This window comes from Phacochoerus africanus, chromosome 6 (genome assembly GCF_016906955.1).
Source record: "Phacochoerus africanus isolate WHEZ1 chromosome 6, ROS_Pafr_v1, whole genome shotgun sequence".
Lineage (NCBI taxonomy): Eukaryota > Metazoa > Chordata > Mammalia > Artiodactyla > Suidae > Phacochoerus > Phacochoerus africanus.
Window position 1 is genome coordinate 100,699,584 of NC_062549.1, and position 21,153 is coordinate 100,720,736.

Here is a 21,153-nt window from a genome sequence, read left to right on the forward strand (position 1 = left end):
TTCACATTAATACACTCTTTTTTGGCCCTTGTGAAATTCTTGCATTTGGTGACAATCCAAATATTATTTGGTTTCTTTCAAAGTATGTGCAAACAATATTATGATTCTGGGATCAAATTTATGAAAGAGCTAGATATTTGATTTCATCGTGCCTAGTATCTGCAAGTATTAAAAATGAAATAGCTCTTTTCTCATTGTTCGTATTGGTTAACTTTTGATGTATAACAACCACAAACTCTTAAGTGGTATAAGACAATACTCATTTATTTCACCCATGGTCTATAAGTCCTCTGCTTTGAGCTGAGGGAACCCTACCTCTCATTAAGTTCTGCAGGTCAGCTGGGGATAGCTCTGCTTCCCATGCATTCCACTAAGGTATAGGCTAACAAGATTACAGTTACTCAGTGGAAGGTGACATGGTGATAGCATAGGGCAAGAGGGCAACTAGAAACAACTGAGGCCTCAAGACTGAGGCTCAGAATGGCAGACTGTCACTTCTGCCCACATTCTATTGATCAAAGGAAGTCATAGCCACCCAAAGTCCAGGGGTGATGATGTATCCTCTACTCATGAGGAGGCCATGGCCAAGATATGGCAATTGTAAGGAGTAATGATTGACACCAGTAATTTAACCTATTACATTTACCATGTGTATTTGATTCTTTTTGATTCTTTTTTTTTTTTTTTGGTCAGAATTTTTTTTTCTGTTACATTTACTCATTTCTGTACAGGACTACAAACATAAATCATATATTCTATCTAACTTCTCATCACCCATTTATTGAGACAGCTAATATTTTGAAGCTTATTCCAGATGACTAATGTTTATCTTTTTTCTTTTCTTTTAAATTTTGGCTTTATTGAGGTATAATTAATATATAAAACTGTAAGATATTTTAAGTATATATTGTAATGGTTTGAAATACACATACACTTTGAAAGGATTCCCCCAACTAGTTACTTAACACAACTAATACCTCACATATTTATCTTTTAATTTGGTTTTGGTGAGACTGTTTAAGTTCTACTCTCTCAGCAAATTGCAATTATATAATACAGTGTTATCAACTATAGTTACCATGTTTACATTAGCTCTTCAGACCTGATTCATCTTGTATCTGAAAATTTTGTACCCATTTACCAGCCTCTCCCTATTTTCCCCAGTCACCACTCCTGGGATCCATTTTACTACTCTCTGAGTTTGACCCTTTTTTCTTTTAAGATTCCACATATAAGTGATACATGCAGTATTACTTTTTTTCTGTCAGGCTTATTTCACTTACCACAATTCTTACAATGTTATTGCAAATGTCAAGATTCCCTTTTTTCTCCTGGCTGAATAATAGTTCACTGTGTGTGTGGAGGGGGTGGTATACATGTATATATACCAAGGCTTCTTTATCCATCATCCATTGACAGACACTTAGGTTATTCAATATCTTGGCTACTGTGAACAATACTGCAATGAATATGACACTACAGATAGCTCTTTTATATTCTATATTTGAAAATATACCAGAAATGGATCGCCGAGCCATATGGTAATTTAATTTTAAACACTATATTGTTTTCCGCAGTGTCTGTGCCAGTTAATATTCCCACCAATGGTGCACAAGGGTTCCCTGTTCACCACAATGTCCAACACTGGTTATCTCTTGTCTTCTTGATGGTAACCATCATAACAGACACGAGGTACTATCTCATTGTGGTTTGGACTTGCATTTGCCAGATAATTAGTGATGTTGATCACTTTTGCATCAACCACCTAGTCATTTGTATGTCTTCTTTGGAAAACTGTCTCTTCAGTTTCTCTGCCCTCTTCTTAATCACATCATTTGTTGGTTTTGCTATTGAGTTGTGTAAGTTTTTTAAAGATATATTTTAGATATTAACCCCTCATCAAATACATAATTTTGCAAAAAAAAATTTCCCTACTCTGTAGGTTCATTTTCATTTTGTCAATGGTTTCCTTTCCTGTATAGAAGCTTTTTAGTTTGATTTACTCCCGTTTATTTATTTTTGCCTTTGTCTGTGGTGTCAAATCCAAAAAATTATTGCCAAGACTGATATCAATAACCTTACCACTTATGTTCTTTTCTAGGAGTTTTATGATTTCAGGTCTTATTCAAGTCTTCAATCTATTTTGAATTTTAGTATATGGTGTAAGATAAGGTTGCATTTAATTCTTTTACATGTGACCGTGCTATTTACTGAAGAGATTTTCCCTACCCTTTGTATGTTTTGGGCTCCTTTGTTTAAAATTAATTAACCATATATGTATATCTAAGCTCTGTATTCTATTCCATTGATCTACACATCCGTTTTTATGTCAACACTGTATTATTTTGATTATTATACCTTTGTGATATAGTGTGAAATCAGGAAGTGTGATGTTTACAGCTTTGTTCTTAATATTTTTTAAATTTAATTTTTATTTTATACTGGAGTATAGTTGATTTACAACGTTGTGTTAGTTTTAAGTGTACAGCAAAGTGATTCAGATATATATGTATATGTATATATATGTATACACAGATATAGATATACACACACATATATCCAAATGTTTTCAGATTCTTTTCCTGTATAGGTTATTACAGAATATTCACTTGAGTACCCTGTGCTATACAGTAGATCCCTGTTGATTATCTGTTTTGTATATAGTAATGTGTATATATGAATCTTGGACTCCTAAAGTGTCACTTCCTCTCCCACCTTTCCCCTTGGTAACCTTGAGTTTGTTTCAAAGTCTGAGTCTAAGTTTTATAAATAAGTTCATTTGTATTTTTTTTTTTTAGTTTCCACATGTAAGTAATATTATATGATATTTGTCTTTCTCTGTCTGATGTATGTCACTTAGCATGGTAATTTCTAGGTCAATCCATTTTGCTGCAAATGGAATGATTTCATTCTTTTTTATGGCTGGGTAATGGTCCATTACCACATCTTCTTTATCCATTCTTTTGTCAGTAGACATTTAGATTGCTTCCATGTCTTGGCTATTATAAGTAGTGCTGCAATGAACATTGGAGTGCATGATCTTTTCAAATGATGGTTTTCTCCAGATATATGCCAAGGAGTGGGATTGCTGAATCATGGTAGTTCTATTTGTAGTTTTTTCAGGAACCTCCATATTATTTTCCATAATAGTGGTACCAATATACAGTAGGAGGATTCCCTCTTCTCCACACCCTCTCCAGCATTTTTTGTTTGCAGACTTTTTAATGATGGCCATTCTGTCTAGTGTGAGGTGATACCTCATTGTGGTTTATTTGCATCTCTCTAATGCTAGTGATGTTAAGCATCTTTTCATATGCTTTTGGACATCTGTCTGCCTTCTTTGGAGAAATGTCTATTTAGATCTTCTGACCATTTTTTTTGATCATATTGTTTATTTTTTGGATATTGAGCTGATGGGTTGTTGGTATATTTTAGAGGTTAATCTCTTGTTGGTCAGATTATTTGCAAATAATTTTTCCCATTTGGTGGGTTATCTTTACATTTTGTTTATGGTTTCCTTTGCTTGCAAAAGCTTTTACAATCCCATTTGTTTATTTTTGGTTTTATTTCATTATTCTAGGACGTAGACCCAAAAAGATATTGCTGTGATTTATGTCAAAGAGCATTCTGCATATGCTTTCCTCTAAGAGTTTTATAGTATCTGGTCTTACATTTAGGTCTTTAATCCATTTTGAGTTTATTTTTGTTTATGGTGTTAGAAAACATTCTAATTTTACTCTTTTACATCTAGCTGTCCAATTTTCCCAGCACCTCTTATTTTTTTAACTTTTTAATAAAAGTATAGTTGATATACAATGTTCCTTCAATTTCTATTGTACAACAAATTGATCCAGAATTCTTTTTTTCATACTATCTCCCATCATGTTCTAACCCAAGAGATTGGACATGGTTCCCTGCCCAGCACCTCTTACTGAAGAGACTTTTTCTCCATTGTATATTCTTGCCTCCTTTGTTGTAGATTTATTGACCATAGGATCATGGGTTTATTTCATTTATTTCTGGTTTTCTATCCTCCTCCATTTATCTACATTTCTGTTTTAGTGCCACTCCCATACTGTTTCGATGACTATAGCTTTATAGTATAGTCTGAAGCCAGGAAGCCTGGTTTCTCCAGCTCCATTACTCTCTGATTGCTTTATTTGGGGTGTTCTGTGTTTTTATAAATTTTTTAAAAAAATTTTCTAGATCTGTGAAAAATTCCACTGGTGATTTGAAAGGGATTGTATTGAATCTGTATATTTCCTTGGGTAGTATAGCTTGTTTTGCCAATATTTATTCTTCCAGTTCAAGAACATAATATATCTTTCCATCTGTTTGTGTCATCTTTGATTTCTCTCATCAGCATCTTATACTTTTCAGAGCACATGGTTTTTTTTTTTTTGGCCTCCTTAGGTAGGTTTATTCCTAGGGTATTTTATTCTTTTTGATAGAATAAAATAGGTAAATGGGATTATTTCTTAATTTCTCTTTCTGATCTTTTTTTGTTTATAGAAATGTGAGAGATTTGTGTATTAATTTTATATTCTACAAATTTACCAAATCCATTGATGAGCTCTAGTAGTATTCTGGTAGCATCTTTAGTCTTTTCTATGTATACTATCATGTATCTGAAAAGAGTGACTGTTTTATTCCTTGTCCAATTTGGATTTCTTTTATTTCTTTTTCTTCTCTGATTGCCATGGCTAGAACTTCCAAAATTATGTTGAATCAAAGTGGCAGGAGTGGACACCTTCACTTCTGATCTTAGATAAAATGCTTTTTTTCCTAGCTTTTCACTGTTTGACCATGTTAGTTGTAGGTTTGTCATACATGACTTTATTATATTGAGGTAGGTTCACTCTATGCCCACTTTCTGGAGGGTTTTTTCAATTTTTTTAATTTTAATTTAATTTTATTTTTTGCTTTTTAGGGCCACACCCACAGTATATGGAAGTTCCCAGGCTAGGGGTCAAATCAGAGCTGCAGCTTCTGGCCTATGCCTCTCCACAGCAATGCCTGATCCTATCCATGTCTCTGACCTATACCACAGTGCATGGCAACACTGGATCCTTAACCCACTGAGTGAGGCCAAGGATCAAACCTGTGCCCTCATGGATTCTAGTCAGATTTGTTTCCCCTGAGCCATGACAGGAACTCCCCTGGAGGGTTTTAATCATAAATTGGTATTGAATTTTGGCAAAAAACTTTTTGTATCTATTGACCATATGGTTTTTATCATTTATTTATATATATTATTTTTTCTACTGTACAACATGGTGACCCAGTTACACATACATGCATACGTTCTTTTTTCTCACAGTAAGTGTTCCATCAGATCACATGGTTTTTATACTTCAATTTGTTAATGTGGTGTATCACACTGATTAATTTGTGGATATTGAAAAATTTTTGTATCCCTGGGATAAATACCACTTGATCATGGTGTATGATCTTTTTGACATACTATTGAATTTGGTTTACTAGTATTTTGTTGAGGATTTTTTGTGTCTTGCATTCATCAGTGATATTGACATGTAATGTCCTTTTTTGTGGTATCTTTGTCCAGTTTTGGTATCAGGTGATAGTAGCCTCATTGAATGAGTTTAGGAGTGCTCCTTCCTCTGCAACTTTTTGGAATAGTTTCATAAGGATAGATGTTAACTCATCGCTAAATGTTTGATAGAATTCACCTGTGAATCCATCTGGTCCTGGACTTTTGTTTTTTGAAAACTTTTCCATCACAGTTTCAACATCAGTATTTGTGATTTGTCCATTCATCTTTTATATTTCTTTCTGGTTCAGTCTTGGAAAATTGGACCTTTCTAAGAATTTGTCAATTTCTTCTATGTTGTCCATTTTATTGGCATATAGTTGCATGTAATAGTCTCTTATTTTACTTTATATTTCTGTGGTGTTAGTTGTAACTTCTCCCTTTTCATTTTGAATTTTATTGATTTGAGCTCTCTCCCTTTTTTTCTTGCTGAGTCTAGTTAAAGGCTTATCAATTTTGTTTTTTAAAAGCACCAGCTTTTAGTTTAATTGATCATTTCTAGACTTTTCTTTGTCTCTATTTCATTTATTTCTGATCTTATCTTTATGATTTCTTTCCTTCCACTTACTTTGAGTTTGGTTTGTTCTTCTTTCTCTAACAGCTTTCGGTGTAAGGGTAGGTTGTTTGAGATTTTTCTTGTTTCCTGAGATAAGATTGTATTGCTATAAACTTCTGCCTTAGAACTGCTTTTGCTGCATGCCATAGGTTTTGAATTGTAACATTTTCATTGTCATCTGTCTTTAGGTATTTTTTATTTCTTCTTTGGTTGTTTAATACCATATTGTTTAGCTCTACATGTTTGTGTTTTTAGCAGTTTTTTTTCTTGTAGTTGATTTCTTTCTTTTTAATGGTTGAACCCACAGCATATGGAAGTTTCCATGCTAGAGACTGAATATAAGTCACAGTTGTTGACCTACACCACAGCTATGGCAACACTGGATCCTTTAACCCACTGTGATGGGCCAGGGATCAAACCTGTGCCTCTGAAGTGACCTGAACCACTGCAGTTAGATTCTTCACCCAGGGCACCACAGCAGGAACTCGTAGTTGTTTTCTAATCTCATAGGGTTATGGTCAGAAAATATACTTGATATGATTTCAATTTCCTTAAATTTACGAAGGCTTCCTTTGTGGCCAGCCCATCCTGTAATCTATCCTAGAGGATGTTCCATGTGCACTTGAGAAGAATGTGTATTCTGCTGCTTTCAGATGAAATATTCTAAAAATATGATTTAGGTCCATCTGGTCTAATGTGTCATGAGGCTTTTTTTCCTATTTATTTTATTTTTTTAGGGCCGCATGTATGGAAGTTCCCAGGCTAGGGGTCAAATCGGAGCTTCAGCTGCTGGCCAGTGCCATATACAGCAACACGGCATCCAAGCCACATCTGCAACCTACACCACAACTCATAGCAATTCCAGATACTTAACTCACTGTGTGATGCCAGGGATCCAACCTGCATCCTCATGGATACTAGTCAGGTTCATTAATGCTGAGCCACAACAGGAACTTCCCTTTATGATTTTTTGTCTGGATCAATGATTGATCACTGATGTAAGTGGAGTTTTAAAGCCCCCCATTATTATTTTGTTACCATCAATTTGCTTCTTTTATGGCTGTTAGCATTTGTCTTTATATTAGGGTACTCCTATATTGGGTGCATATGTATTTACAATTATTATATCTTCCTAATGGATTAATCCTGTGATTGTTAAATAGTGTCTTTGTCTCTTGTAACCATCTTTATTTTAAAGTCTATTTTGTCTGATATAAGTATTGCTACTCCATCTTTCAGGCCACAGTTGTGAAGATAAGGTAATTGGCCTCTTTCACAGAAATACTGTGGGTTCATCTTAGTGTTAGCTGGTTAAGAACTCTTTCCACTTGTTACGGTCCTGTGGAAACCCTGAGCATAAGACCCACTTCCAAAAGAGCCAGGTGATCTAAATGATCTCCTCTGCCTGATTAATCAGCCCCAATCAAGGCATTCTTGAGGATGATGTAGCACTGGGGAAGTTTATCTACTGCTTTCCCTGTAACCAAACTTACATACAGTTGACTCTTGAACAACAAAGTTTGAACTATGCCAGTCCATATATACATGGATTTTTTAAAAATAATAAATACAACAGTGCTACATGATCTGAGGTTGGTTGAATCCACGGATGTAGAACTGTAGATACAGATGAACCATGAATATATACAGGGCCAACTATAAGTTATTTGCAGATTTTCAACTACACAGAGAGTAGGCACACTAACTCCTACACTGCTCAAAGGCCAATCATATTTTTTTTCTCTTTTCCCCAGTGACATATTGTATTAACCCTTCAGGAGGGCTGGACTCTAAATTCTCTCATGAGTGAGTATCTGCCCACTTCAGTGATCATCCAATTCTTGCTCAACAGTGGCAAGAGGGATTCAGGAAGTCTTGCTGGCTCCACTGGTTCCACAGATCCACTGGTTCCACAGACAGAGGTTTGCATGTCTCTTCCTGGCTGCACTGGTGGGTGAGATTCCTCTTGGATCCCTTGGAGAAATTTTAGAAAATTTAAGCCATTGAATTTTCAGGTAATTAACATCTCACCCATTCTCCCTGTTCTTTCATATTTTCCATCTTTCTCCCTCTGTACTACATTCTTTAGATCTATGTTCCCTTCCACCAATTCCCTTTCCATTGTGTCTAATCTGATCAATCCATTGTATTAGCTTCTTATTGCTGCTGTAACAAATTACAAATTTAAACCTAATGTTTAAAACAACAGAAATGTATGGTCTTATACAGTTCTATAGTTCAGAATTTCTAAATGGGATTCTGAGATAAAATCAGAGGTTGCATTCCTTTCTGGAAACTCTAGAGAAGAATCGCTTTCTTTTCCCTTCCCAACTTCTAGAAATTGTTCACATTTCTTGGCTCATGACTTGCTTCCTCAAGTTTGAAAGTCACATCCATCACTCTAACACTGACTGTTTTGCCTCCCTCTTCCATTTTTAAGGAGCCAAGTGATGATATTGGGCCTATCCAGATAATCCAATATTAGTCTCTCTATATTAAGGGTATCTGATTAGAAAATTTAATTCTATCTCCAGCCTTAATTCCTGTTGTCATGTAACATAACATATTCACAGTTTCCAGAGATTAGGATGTGGACATCTTTGAGGGACCATTATTCTATCTATCCACTGATTTAATTTTAATGATTTTATATCTCATTTCTAAAAGTTTATTTCACTGTTTTTCTAGTCTGCCTGGTTATTATAATCTCTCATTTCCTGTTCATATTTTCAGTTCACTCTTATTTCTACAAGTGTCATAAATATGCTTTTAATATTTTATATCTGATAATTCCAATATAAACCTGTGGAATTTCATTTTGCTATTTTGTTAGTCCTGAGCTTTCAAGGTAAGAAGAATGATGGGAAAATGCAAAAGCTGACTTGGGAAGCTTAAAAGAAGGGTGTTTGATACATTCTTGAAGGTTAGGGGCTAATTCCCAGAAGCAATGATAACTAAAATAGTAAGGCTGGATGAATTAATACTCTTAAGAAGAGGTTAGGTGTGTCAAGAGAAAACAGTATAGACAAAGACACAAACCCTGAAACAAAAAGGTGAATGCAGTGAACTAGAAGTGTTTTGGTGTGACTGACTGATGCAAATGAAAAAAAAAAAAAAAACATAGCTGAAAGGAAATAAGCTAGAGAGGTTGATTGATGGACTCTAAGTCAGAATGAATTTTTTTATTGAAGTATAGATAACTTACAATGTTGTGTTAATTTCTGCTATACAGAAAAGTGATTCAGTTATACATGAACATTAGTTCTCTTTATATTCTTTTCCATTATGGTTTATCACAAGATGCTGAATGTAGTTCCCTGTGCTACACAGTAGGACCTTGTCGTCTATCTGTTTTATATGTAATAGTTTGCATCTGCTATCCCCCAACCCCCAGTCCATCCCTTCCCCAAGTCCCATCCCCCGTGGCAACCACAAGTCTGTTCTGTATGTCTGTGAGTCTGTTTCACAAATAAGTTAATTAGTGTAATATTTTAGATTCCACATCATATGGCATTTGTCCTTCTCTTTCTGTAAGTCAGAGTGAATTGAGGTAATTCTATGACCCCATCAGTAATGAGTCACTTAAAATTTTAAGCAAAGCATGATACAATCAGATTTGGAGTCCTAAATGTGTAATTCTTCATATTTTGTTTTTGTTTTGTTTTACTTCATATAATCTGATAATCTTGGTCTTTTAACTGGAAAGTTAGTCCATTTATACTTACTGATTAATTATATACTGATTTGCTTCTGCTGTTTATTTTTTATGTCAATCTGTGTCAGTTTTCTTCCCCTTTACCTGATTTTGTTTGGGGTTGTCAAATTGTTATTTATATGTTCCCTCTAGAAAAGGGAGACCATTCTTGGTTTCATCTCTACCATACCCTCCACTTCTCAACTGCTACAGTATATGCAAGAAAACAATGTGGCACTATTCTTTAAATATTGAAGGAAAGGCCTTTGAAATGAATTTCATATTTAGCCAAAAAGTCATTCAAATGTGTATGAATAATAAAAAGGTTTTCAGACATTCTAAGTTCCTCAAGCAGGAGGAAGGAATAAGACATGTTAGCAAGGTAGTATGCTGTCCATTCAGCATCCGAAGGCTTCATTTCCTCTTATTCGAATAATTCCTCCAAAAGTGTATTGCAAATGGACCTTTTTATGCTAAACCTGCTGAGACTTCTGTAGATCATACCATTGTGTGTCTAGGTGTATGGGTTCTTCTCTTTAAGGCATGGCTTCTTCTTATCTATTTTATTTAATATTCTATGAACACCATCAATCATAAGTTCTTAATCTTTAAGTATGAGAAATTGGTCTCTATTATTTGTTTACATTTAATTTTCTTTTCTTTTTATATTTCTTTATTCTTTCATTTCCTTTTGGAAGAGTTCCTCAGTTTTAATTGTCTAAATTTTTAATTCTCTAAGTCATTCATCTGCTCTATCTATTCCACTATTTACCACATCTTTTGAGTTCTATTTCATATTGCTGATCTTTTCCCTTAGGTCTTTGGGGGGTTTTGTGTGTGGTTTTTTTTTTTCCTGTTTGTTTGTTTGCTTTGCTTTTTGGGGCCTCACTCGCAGTATATGGAGGTTCGCAGGCTAGGGGTTGAACTGGAGCTACAGCTTCCAGCCTATACCACAGCCACAGCAACATCAGATCCAAGCCATGTCAGTGACCCGCACTACAGCTCACAGCAACACCAGATCCTTAACCCACTGAGCAAGGCCAGGGATTGAACCCACAACCTCATGGTTCCTAGTCGGATTCATTTCTATTGCACCATGACAGGAACTCCTTTGGTATTTTTATTTTACTTATATTCTTAGTTTTTCCATTCTAGTATGTGTTTTTGTATGCTGTTAACTTTTTCTACTGAGGCAGTTTTAATCCTCAGATGTCTTGTTTTAAGCTATATTCCCCTGGGGATGTTTGACTACTCTATCTGTTAATGTGTAGTGGAAAAGACTAGATGCCCTGATCTCAGTCCAGATGTTCACATCCTCAGTTCTGGTAAGCTTCAGAACAGAGGAGGGGAATAAGCCCTAGGGCAGAAGTGTCAGACACCAGAGATCCACTGTAAACCTTTTGTTTGTTTAATTATTCTACCTAGAAATTCCTTAGATCTGAACTTTATCTTTGAACTTTCATATAGAAAAGCCATATTGGGAGAGGGGCATTCCCTAGATTGTCCCCTGCCAGCCCTGGGGATTTGAAGGGAAAAGGTAGAGGAGTAGATACCTGAGGCTGCTCATTCCTATTCTGTTGCCCCCAAGAGATTTTTGTCCTGCTGATTTTACCCTCGTGGGTATCTGAGCCCTTGTGTCAAATTTTTGCAGTGATGTGGCAGAAATAATGGATCCAATGGAAAGTCAGATTGGGAGGGCAGTGGCATGATTAGAACAGTTCTTCCTGAACAGTTTCCCACAGCCAAACCAGCTTCCAACTACACTTACACACCAGTTCAAAATACTAGCCACCTCCCCTGGGATTTTTTCATGTTTCTGTTGTTATTTCTTAGATCTCATGCTTCCATTTTTAGTTCCTCCAGGGTTGATTTTTGGAGAAAGGAACTCATGTTAATTTGACATTTTGGCAGGAACTAGAATGTTGTATTTCAAGTCTAAAGTGTTTTGAATTTGCAGCTGGTAGATGAAGAAAATTCCTATTAAGTCATAGTAAGGATTTTGGGTTTTACCTAAGAACTATGAAAAGCCATTGAAGGTTTCAAGATGGGTGACGATAGGATAGACTTTTTTTTTTCTTATTTTTAAACGTTTTATTTAATTGACTTACAATGACTTACAATTGACTTACAATGTGATAATTTCTGCTGTACAAAAAAGTGATGCAGTTACACATATACACACACCCATTCTTTTTCATATTCTTTTCCCATATAGATTATCACAGAATATTTGATAGAGTTCCCTGTGCTATATAGCAGGTCCCCATTGGCTAGTCATTCCATATATCTCAGTGGGCATATGCCAGTCTCAAACCCCCAATCCACCCACCTGCCTCCTACCTCCTTTGGTAACGGCAAGTTTGTTTTCAAAGTCTGTGAGTGTTTATGTTCTGCGATAAGTTCATTTGTATCCTTTTTTAGTTTCTACATATAAGGGATATCATATGATGTTTGTTTTTCACTAACTTCACTGAGTATGATAATCTCTAAGTCCATCCAAGTTGCTGCAAATGGCATTATTTCATTCTTTTTATGGTTTTTTTAATAATGATTTTTATTTTTTCCATTATAGCTGACTTGTAGTGTTCTGTCAATTTTCTGCTGCACAGCAAGGTGACCCAGTCACACATACATGTATATATTCTTTTTTCTCACATTATCATGCTTCATCACAAGTGACCAGACATCATTCCCAGTGCTACACAGCAGGATCCCATTGCTTATCCATTCCAAAGACTATAGTTTGCATCCATTAATCCCAAATTCCCAGTCTCTCCTATTCCCTCCCTCTCCCTCTTGGCAACCACAAGTCTGTTCTCCATGTCCATGATTTTCTTTTCTGTGGAAAGGTTCATTTGTGCACTATATTAGATTTCAGATATAAGTGAAATCATGTGGTATTTGTCCTTCTCTTTCTGACTTACTTCACTTAGTATGAGATTCTCTAGTTCCATCCATGTTGCTGCAAATGGCATTATTTTGTTCTTTTTATGGCTGAGTAGTATTCCACTGTGTATGTATACCACATCTTCTTAATCCAAAGGTCTGTTTTTTATGGTTGAGTAACATTGCATTGCATATACGTACCACATCTTCTTTATACAGCATATATATGGGTCTTGTTTTTGTATCCATTCAGCCAATCTATGTCATTTGATTGGAGCATTTAGTACATTGACATTTAAGGTATATACATTATAATTATTGGTATGTGTTTTTATTGCCATATTGTTAATTGTTTGGGATTTGTTTTTGTTGGTCTTTTTTCTTCACTTCTTTTGTTCTCTTTTGTGGTTTGATGATTATCTTTAGCGTTGTGTTTGGATTGCTTTTTCTTATTTGTATGTGTTGTCTATTGCAGATTTTTTTGGTTTGAGGTTTCCGTAAGGTTTTGATATAGGAGTCTCTACACAAGATTTTTTTAAATTGCTAGTCTCTTAATTGCAAATGCATTTCCAGGATCCTGCATTTGTACCCTTCTCTTCTCACAATTGCTGGTTTTGGTATCATATTTGCGTGTCGATGATTTCCTACCCTTACTATATGTTTGCCTTTACTAGTGAGCCTTCTCGTTTGTAATTATCTTGTTTCTAGCTGTGGCCTTTTCTTTTCTGCCTAGAGAAGTTCCTTTAGTATTTGCTGTAGAGCTGGTTTGGTGGTGCTGAATTCTCTTAGCTTTTTCTTGTTCATAAAGCTTTTGATTTCTCTTTCAAATCTGAATGAGAGTCTTGCTGGGTAGAGTATTCTTGGTTATAGGCTTTTTTTCCTTGCATCACCTTAAGTATATCATGCTACTTCCTTCTGGCCTGCAGAGTTTCTGCTGAAAAGTCAGCTGATAACCTTATGGGGATTCCCTTATGTTACTTGTTGCTTCTCCCTAGCTACTTTCAGTAGTTTTTGTCTTTATTTTCGGTTTGTCTTTAATTTTTGGTCAGTTTGATTAAAATGTGGAGTGTTCCTCCTTGAGTTTATTCCATATGATATTCATGATTTGAGTGAGTGATTCCTTTCCCATGTTAGGGGAATTTTCAGGTATTATTTCTTCAAATATTTTCTCCAGCCCTTTCTCTCTCTCTTCGCCTTCTGGCACTCCTATGATGTGAATGTGTGTGCATTTAAAGTTGTCCCAGAGTTCTCTTAAACTGTCCTCAATTCTTTTCATTCTTTTTTCTTTATTCTGTTTCACATCAGTGATTTCTACCAGCCATCTCCCATCTTGCTTTTTTGTTCTTCTGCTTCCTGTATTATGCTATTGATTCCTTCTAGTGAATTTTTTATTTCGGTTATTGTGTTGTTCATCTCTGCTTGTTGAATCTTTAAATCTTCTATTCCTTTGTTAAACATTTCTTTTAATTTATTGATCTTCGCCTCTAGTTTGTCTCTGAGATTTTGGATCATACTTACGGGCATTACTCTCAAGTCTTTTGCAGGTAGTTTTCTTGTCTCCACTTAGCCCTTCTTCCAGGGTTTTTCTTTTTCCTTCATCTAGCTCATATTTCTCTGACATTTCATTTTGTATAGCTTTTTTGTGTAGTCTCCTTTTTATAGGCTACAGGGTCATAGCCTCTCTTGCTTCTGCTGCCTGCCCCCTTATGGGTGAAGTCAATACAGGGGCTAGTGGCAGGCTACGTGATGGAAGAGATTGGTGCCTGCCCACTGGTAGATGGAGCTGAGTTTTGTCCCTCTCATTGGTGGGCTTTGTCTTTGAGTGTGATTAGAGACAGCTGTGTGCCTAGGACTGTAGACAGCCTATTTGCTGATGTGTGCTGTGTTCTCACCCTGTTTGTTGTTCAGCCTGGGGCTTCGCAGCCTTTATGAGTGGGACTTCTCAGTGCTAATGAGTGGGGCCAGATTTTTCCAAAATGGCAGCCTCCAGGGAAGCTCACACCTGATGATTATTCCTGGAACTTCTGCATCCAATATCTTGCCCCCACACCAAGCCACAGCCACCCTTCACTCTCCTGGGAGAACTTCCAAGACACACAGATGGGCCTGATCCAGATTCTTATGGAGTCCCTGCTTTGCCCTTGGACCCAGTGCACAGGGTGTGTGCCCTGTGTGTGCCCTCCAACAATGAAGTGTCTGTTTCCCCCAGTCCTGTGGAGCTCCTGCATTCAATTTTCACTGGCCTTCAATGCCAAATGCTCTGGGGGCTCCTCCTCCCAATGCCAGACCCCCAAGCATGGGAACCTGATGTGGGGTCCCAAACTCTCATTCCTGTGGGAGAGCCTCTGTGATGTAGTTATTTTCCAGTCTGTGAGTCACCCACCCAGTGATTATGGGATTGCTTATATCGTGAAAGCACCTGTCCTACCATCTTGATGTGACTTCTTTGTCTTTGGGTTTAGGGTATCTTTTTTTGGTAGCTTCCAATCTATGTTGGTGATTGCTATTCAACAGTTAGTTGTAATCATTGGTGTTTTTGTGAGAGGAGGTGAGCTCAAGTCCTACTACTCCACAATCTTGTCTCTGTCAAGATAGTCTTTTCAATAAGTGGAGCTGGGAAAACTGGACAGTGGGCCCTTGGCCCCAAGTCCTTCGGGACTGCAGGCATGGGCATCCCAGCCCTGCGTGGCTCCCTACCACACCCCATGCCCTCCTTCAGGATAGACTTTAAGACTATGCTAGCTGTTGACAATCAGACTAGAGACCTAGTGGATACAAGGACAGAGTTAGAACTTTTCTGATTGTCCAAGTGAAATATATAGTGGTCAACACTAAGGTGATGGCAAAGATGAAGCAAAGTGATGAATTCTATAGATTCTTAAGTTAAATTGCTAGATCTTGATGATAGATTGAATTTATGGAGGATGAAATATTAAAGATAACTCATACAGTGGATTTGCATAACTGAATAGATATATATTTTTTTATTAGGGGGAATGGAAAGGGATTGAGATTAACCCAGTTTGGGGCATGCAAATTTGTGTTGCCTTTGAAATATTCAGAAGAGATGTCAAGTAGGCAGCTGAGTATAACAGGCTTGGAGCTGAAACAGCTGAGCTAGAGATATGAGCTGATTCACAGAGTTCAGAGTGGATGAAATAGCCTTGAGAAAATTCAGAATGGGAAGCAGAGAGTGGGGTCTGGGAATAAGACTTGAGGAATTCCAACATTTAATGGCTGGGTGTTTGGGGCTGAATTATGTCCTCCCAAATTCTTATGTTGAAGACTTAATCCCCAGCACCTCAGAATGTGACTGTATTTGTAGACAGTGCCTTTAAAGAGGCATTAAGTTAAAGTGAGGCCATTAGGATGGGGCCTAAGCTATTCTGACTGATGTCCTTTGAAGACAAAATTTGGAAACAGAGATAAACCAGGTTATGCACACACAGAGGAAACAATATGTGAGGATAGAGCAAGGTGGGCATCTGCAAGACAGGGAGAGGGGTCTCAGAAAAGAAACAACCCTTCTGACATCTTGATTTTGGACTACAAACCTCTCGAACTATGGGAAATACACTTCAAGTCACCCAGTATGTGGTATTTTGTTATGGCAGCCGTAGCAAACTAATACACTAGGTAAAAAGAAGACCGTGGGGAAAAATTGTACAAAGAAGATAGAAGGTAAGTTCCTGGAGATTATTTTGTCACAGAAAGTATCTTGTCACAGAAGCTAAGGCAAGAGTGTTTCAAGAAGTGGGAAGCAGTCGACAGAGCTGAACGCTGCTGAGAGGACAAGATGAAAACTGAAAAATGTTATCTGGATAGTGACTTGGAGGTCACTGGTATTCTTAACACAGACCCTCTTGGAGGAGTGACAGTGCAGAAAGTCAGAGTGGTGCGGGTTAAAGAGTGAGTGAGAGGTGGAGAAATGAGTGTGAATGGACAACTCTTTCAAGGACTGGCTGTGAGGAGGGAGGGAATGAGGAGTAGGGAGTTTTTTAAATGGGAGAGGACTTGACATTGTTTATAAGTCAATGGAAAGAGTCTAAATTGAAGGAAGAAACTGAATAGATGAGAAAAAGTAATTAACATTCTTGAGAAGCCTGGAGGGGACAGAGTTCACAGCAGAGATGGGGGAGGGGCAGTTGACCTTTCTGTTAACATAGGGAAAGAAAGGATAGAGGCATGGTTGCTCATTTTCTGGCTGATGAAGGTCGTAGGTTTGCTTCCTAAAATGAAATCTCAGATCACCTTTGCCTTGTAACTAGTGTCATTTCATCTCATATTCTGGCATTTGGTTGTTTGGTTGTCTTATTTTCAGTGTGATTTGAGTGCTCACCTTAATGCCACTGGAATTTTAGTGAAAAGTTGGGAGACGCTTCAGAAGGCAGTTTCTAGTCAGACACCATAAAAATGGCAAGTTTCTTTCTATATTCTCAAGTTTCATATTTAAGTATTTAAACCATCTGTGGTTTATGACACATGCAGGAAGTCTAATACTTTCCCCAAATTGTTAGCCAGTTATTCACATACCATTTCAATTCAGTTTTTGAGTACCAGCTAATTGATTTGTATAGTATGAAAAATAACTGAGAAATCATCTTTCTCAAAGGCCTTAGTATTTAGGCAAGAATTAAATATACCAATGGGTATAATATGAGGTAAGCAAATTGTCATAAACCAAACTATCACTAGTAGTTCAAGCACAGAGAGATTACATTCTTCTGGATTCTTAAAGGTCAGAACTTGGTAGAGGACAATCTTGGAGAAAGGGGAAGGGGTTTAGAGGATGAAGGCAGCCCAAGGAGACACCACAATGAGCCAAAAGCACAGGCAAGAAAATGAAGGATGTCTTTGGGAAACAAGGTAAGTTATGGTGGAAGGTAAGCAATGCTTGAGTGATTTTGTGCTTCACTTAGTAGACAGCAAGAGACAGAAAAACCCATTGGCCTAGAGAGGGTTTGGGCCCTCAGAAACATCATCTAAAATGGCTAATTCAAGCTTTACATTTTTTTTTGTTTTGTTTTGTTTTTTGGTCTTTTTAGGGCCGCACCTGCAGCATATGGAAGTTCTCGAGCTGGGGTCCAATCTGAGATGCAGCTGCCAGCCTACCCACAGCCATAGCAATGCTGGATCCATAACCCACTGAGCAAGGCCAGGAATAGAACCCACATCCTCAAGGATGCTAGTCAGATTTGTTACCACTGAAACAGGACAGTAACTCCCCAAGCTATACTTGAAGAGGTTTAATTCACTTAGTAAAATGTAGTTTATTTATGTATGTATGTATATATTTATTAAGGGCCACACCTGTGGTATATGGAAGTTCCCAGGCTAGGGATCGAATCAGAGCTGCAGCTGCCAGCCTACGCCACAGCCACAGCCGCACCAGATCCTTAACCCACTGAGCAAGACTAGGAAACACAGCCACATCCTCAAGGATACTAGTCAGGTTCTTAACTTGCTGAGCCACAATAGAAACTCCCAGTAGGAGTTCCCGTCATGGCGCAGTAGTTAACGAATCGACTAGGAACCATGAGGTTGCGGGTTCGGTCCCTGCCCTTGCTCAGTGGGTTAAGGATCCGGCGTTGCCGTGAGCTGTGGTGTAGGTTGCAGATGCGGCTCGGATCCCGCGCTGCTGTGGCTCTGGCGTAGGCCGGCGGCTACAGCTCCGATTGGACCCCTAGCCTGGGAACTTCCATATGCCACACGGGAGTGGCCCTAGAAATAGCAAAAAGACAAAAAAAAAAAAAAGAAAAAGAAAAAAAAAGAAACTCCCAGTAGAATGTAGTTTAGATTGATGGGACTAAAAATAAAAGTTATAGGCATGTTACTACGTAGTTTATTAAAAATCAAGAAAACATGTAAGATTGTACACAGAGAAAATTTCAGGACAAATGCCTATTTCAATACACAGGGTTTTTATATTGACGTTTATGGTACAAACTTCTGCACAAAAGCTCATCAGTGAACAAACTTTTTTGTTGTCCTCTAGGCCCTATCATAGCCTCCTCAGAGGGGAGGGCCAGATGACATCAAAGATGCTGTGGAGGAAACAGAACAGAGCCCTTGGGATAAAGTCAGTATCTGCTTTCATTCTTCCTTCCCAGACAGGGGCACCCTTTGATGGGAAGACTGAAGGGATTACGAGACAGAAAAGACGTATAGAGATAGAGCAGGGCAATGTTCTCCACTCTGATGAGCAAGCAGAGATGGAAAAGGAAGGAAGGGAGCTGCCGCTAACAGGTTACCAGGTGGCACAAGGTCATGGCCCAGGGCCTCCATCCAGAGAAAAAGCCCACATAGCTAGAGCAAGAAGGACAGAGTATAGGGTGAAAAAGAAGCCCCTCTCTTTTCAAAAAAACACCTGTGCCCCTGAAAAGGTCAGCTATGCCACCTTTGGGAGTGAGTTTCCTGCTCTGATGCCCCTCGCAAATGTTTAGCAACATCTGTGGGTGGCTAGCCCCACGACTCTGCTATCCAAAGGACGTACAGCTTCTCTGGTGGGTATACAGCTTTCAGACAACCAAGTTTTCTTTGCCCCTACTTATATCTCACCTGTTGGACTCCGGCTGCTCTTAAAGGCCCGATAGCTTACCTGTGCATTAGGTTAGGTTTCTCTGTAGTCTCCCTTTTTAGAGTTCCAGTTCTGCTTCTAAGACCTAGGACGCTAGTTTTAGAGGTTAAAAGTAATCACCTATGTGTTAAGGGCTGGTGGTAACAGTAGTAGATAGGAAGAAGTAAAAATGAAACTAAGGAATTTTAGGAAAAACAAATTAAGGAATCATGAATATACGGTCTACTAGGTCTTCAACACAGATATTAAATTTTTTGTTGTTGTTGGTCTTTTTGTTTTTTTAGGTCCACACCCGCAGCATACGGAGGTTCCCAGGCTAGGGGTCTAATTGGAGCTGTAGCCGCCGGCCTATGCCACAGCCACGCCAGAGCCGAGCCTTGTCTGTGACCCACAGCACAGCTCACAGCAACGCCAGATCCTTAACCCACTGAGTAAGGCCAGTGATCGAGCCCGCAACCTCTTGGTTCCTACTCGGATTCTTTTCCACTGCACCACAACAGGAACTCCTGGATCCTAAATTATTAAAGGGTGACAGAACTGGGGAGAGAGTCAAATAGAACAGGATAGCCCAGGTGCTAAAGGCACCACCTTCCTTAGAAGGTCATGGTCCCAACTCTGAGACCCCCAGTAGCCAGGGTTCCCTGAATCAAGGCCCCAGGGCTGAGGCTTCTGGGTATGGTAGGTGTTGAGCATGCTAGGTTCCGGGCAGGCTAGGTTCTGGGCACACTAGGTGCCTCAAAGCAGCAGAAACCAGGCTGGTTGAGGACAGTTGGCCAAAACAGAGACTTCACATACAAAAGTGAGAAAGGCCATGGCTTATATGGTGTCTCTACCTAAGACTCCTTCTCTGGTGGCTCTCAGCCCCTCACCCTCCCTAATCTGACATTCAATGTCAGCTTTGTGCCATTTCCACAATCCCCTTATTTCTTGAGGCTGAACTGAATTTGGTGGGAGAGGGAAAGGAGATCCTCTGGTTTCTCTGAAATCACATTTGACAGGCCTCTGGGCCAATGTGTGTACTTCTAGATCTGACGAGACAGGGCGCGTTCAGGGTGGTATGGCCGTAGACGGTGTGTACTTCTAGATCTGAATGCTGAGGAGGGCGAAAAGGACAGCAGGGCTTCCACCTGTCTGATGAAGAATCTCACTGCTCAGCCTCTGCCCCTCAGAGACCTATCTCTCCAAGGCACGAAGTGGCTGAAGGCACTTCTTTCTCCCCAAGCCACTCTGTTCTCCTATTACTTTCCTTTCTCCTTAATCCATTTGTCTTTCTCACTATAAAGAATCCAGTCTGACAGAGGGGAAGAAAACTTAGATTGAGGGGAAAGAAAGCAATGAAACCATTAGAGAAAGAAAACTTATTATTATTCAAATAGCTATGCAAACTGGAGCCCTGCAAACTGTCAAAGGATTTTCTCAAATAACTTGTGCATCCTTGTATTACAGGTAGAAATTGGTATCACATCCAGGAGAACAAAATTAGAATTCCAAAAAACAGAGTATCTCAGAGGCCCACCAGATCCGGATTCCTTTTTGAAATACTCTATTACAGTAGCTTTGAGCAAATATCTTAGCTGGCTGCTGAAGGCTGGATCTGAGGCTGGGCCAATAGTTAAGGCACCAGCTGTCTTGAGGAGGAAGATGAGGAGGCCTGTGAATGAAGGATGGAAGCCTTGCTTCGAGGAAAGTAATATCTGATAAGGATGGTCAAGGAATATATACTTCATCACTTTAAAATCAACTTTACTAAAACTACTAGGTCTTTAGTAATTACTGAAATAGCCACTCCAGAAGTAGTATGCCTTAATTTCCTTTCGCCATATCATAAACCCTTCCTACATTTTTCATACATATTACTGCAGAATTATTATCCGATATACTCAAACTCT

At 38.3% G+C, this 21,153-nt stretch overlaps 1 protein-coding gene and 1 pseudogene across 3 annotated transcripts in view; both read right to left on the reverse strand.

The window, feature by feature from the left end:
• Positions 1–14,308, reverse strand: part of LOC125128730 (olfactory receptor 1052-like) — a 109,900-nt pseudogene extending 95,592 nt beyond the window's left edge.
• Positions 14,309–20,607: 6,299 nt separating this feature from the next.
• Positions 20,608–21,153, reverse strand: part of CHD1L (chromodomain helicase DNA binding protein 1 like) — a 51,491-nt gene continuing 50,945 nt past the window's right edge. For all 3 annotated transcript variants that reach the window (XM_047784850.1, XM_047784848.1, XM_047784851.1), the window contains one exon: positions 20,608–20,958. In XM_047784850.1, coding sequence (XP_047640806.1) covers positions 20,877–20,958 — 82 coding nt within the window. In that variant the 3' untranslated portion in view covers positions 20,608–20,876. The remainder of the gene's footprint in view (positions 20,959–21,153) is intronic.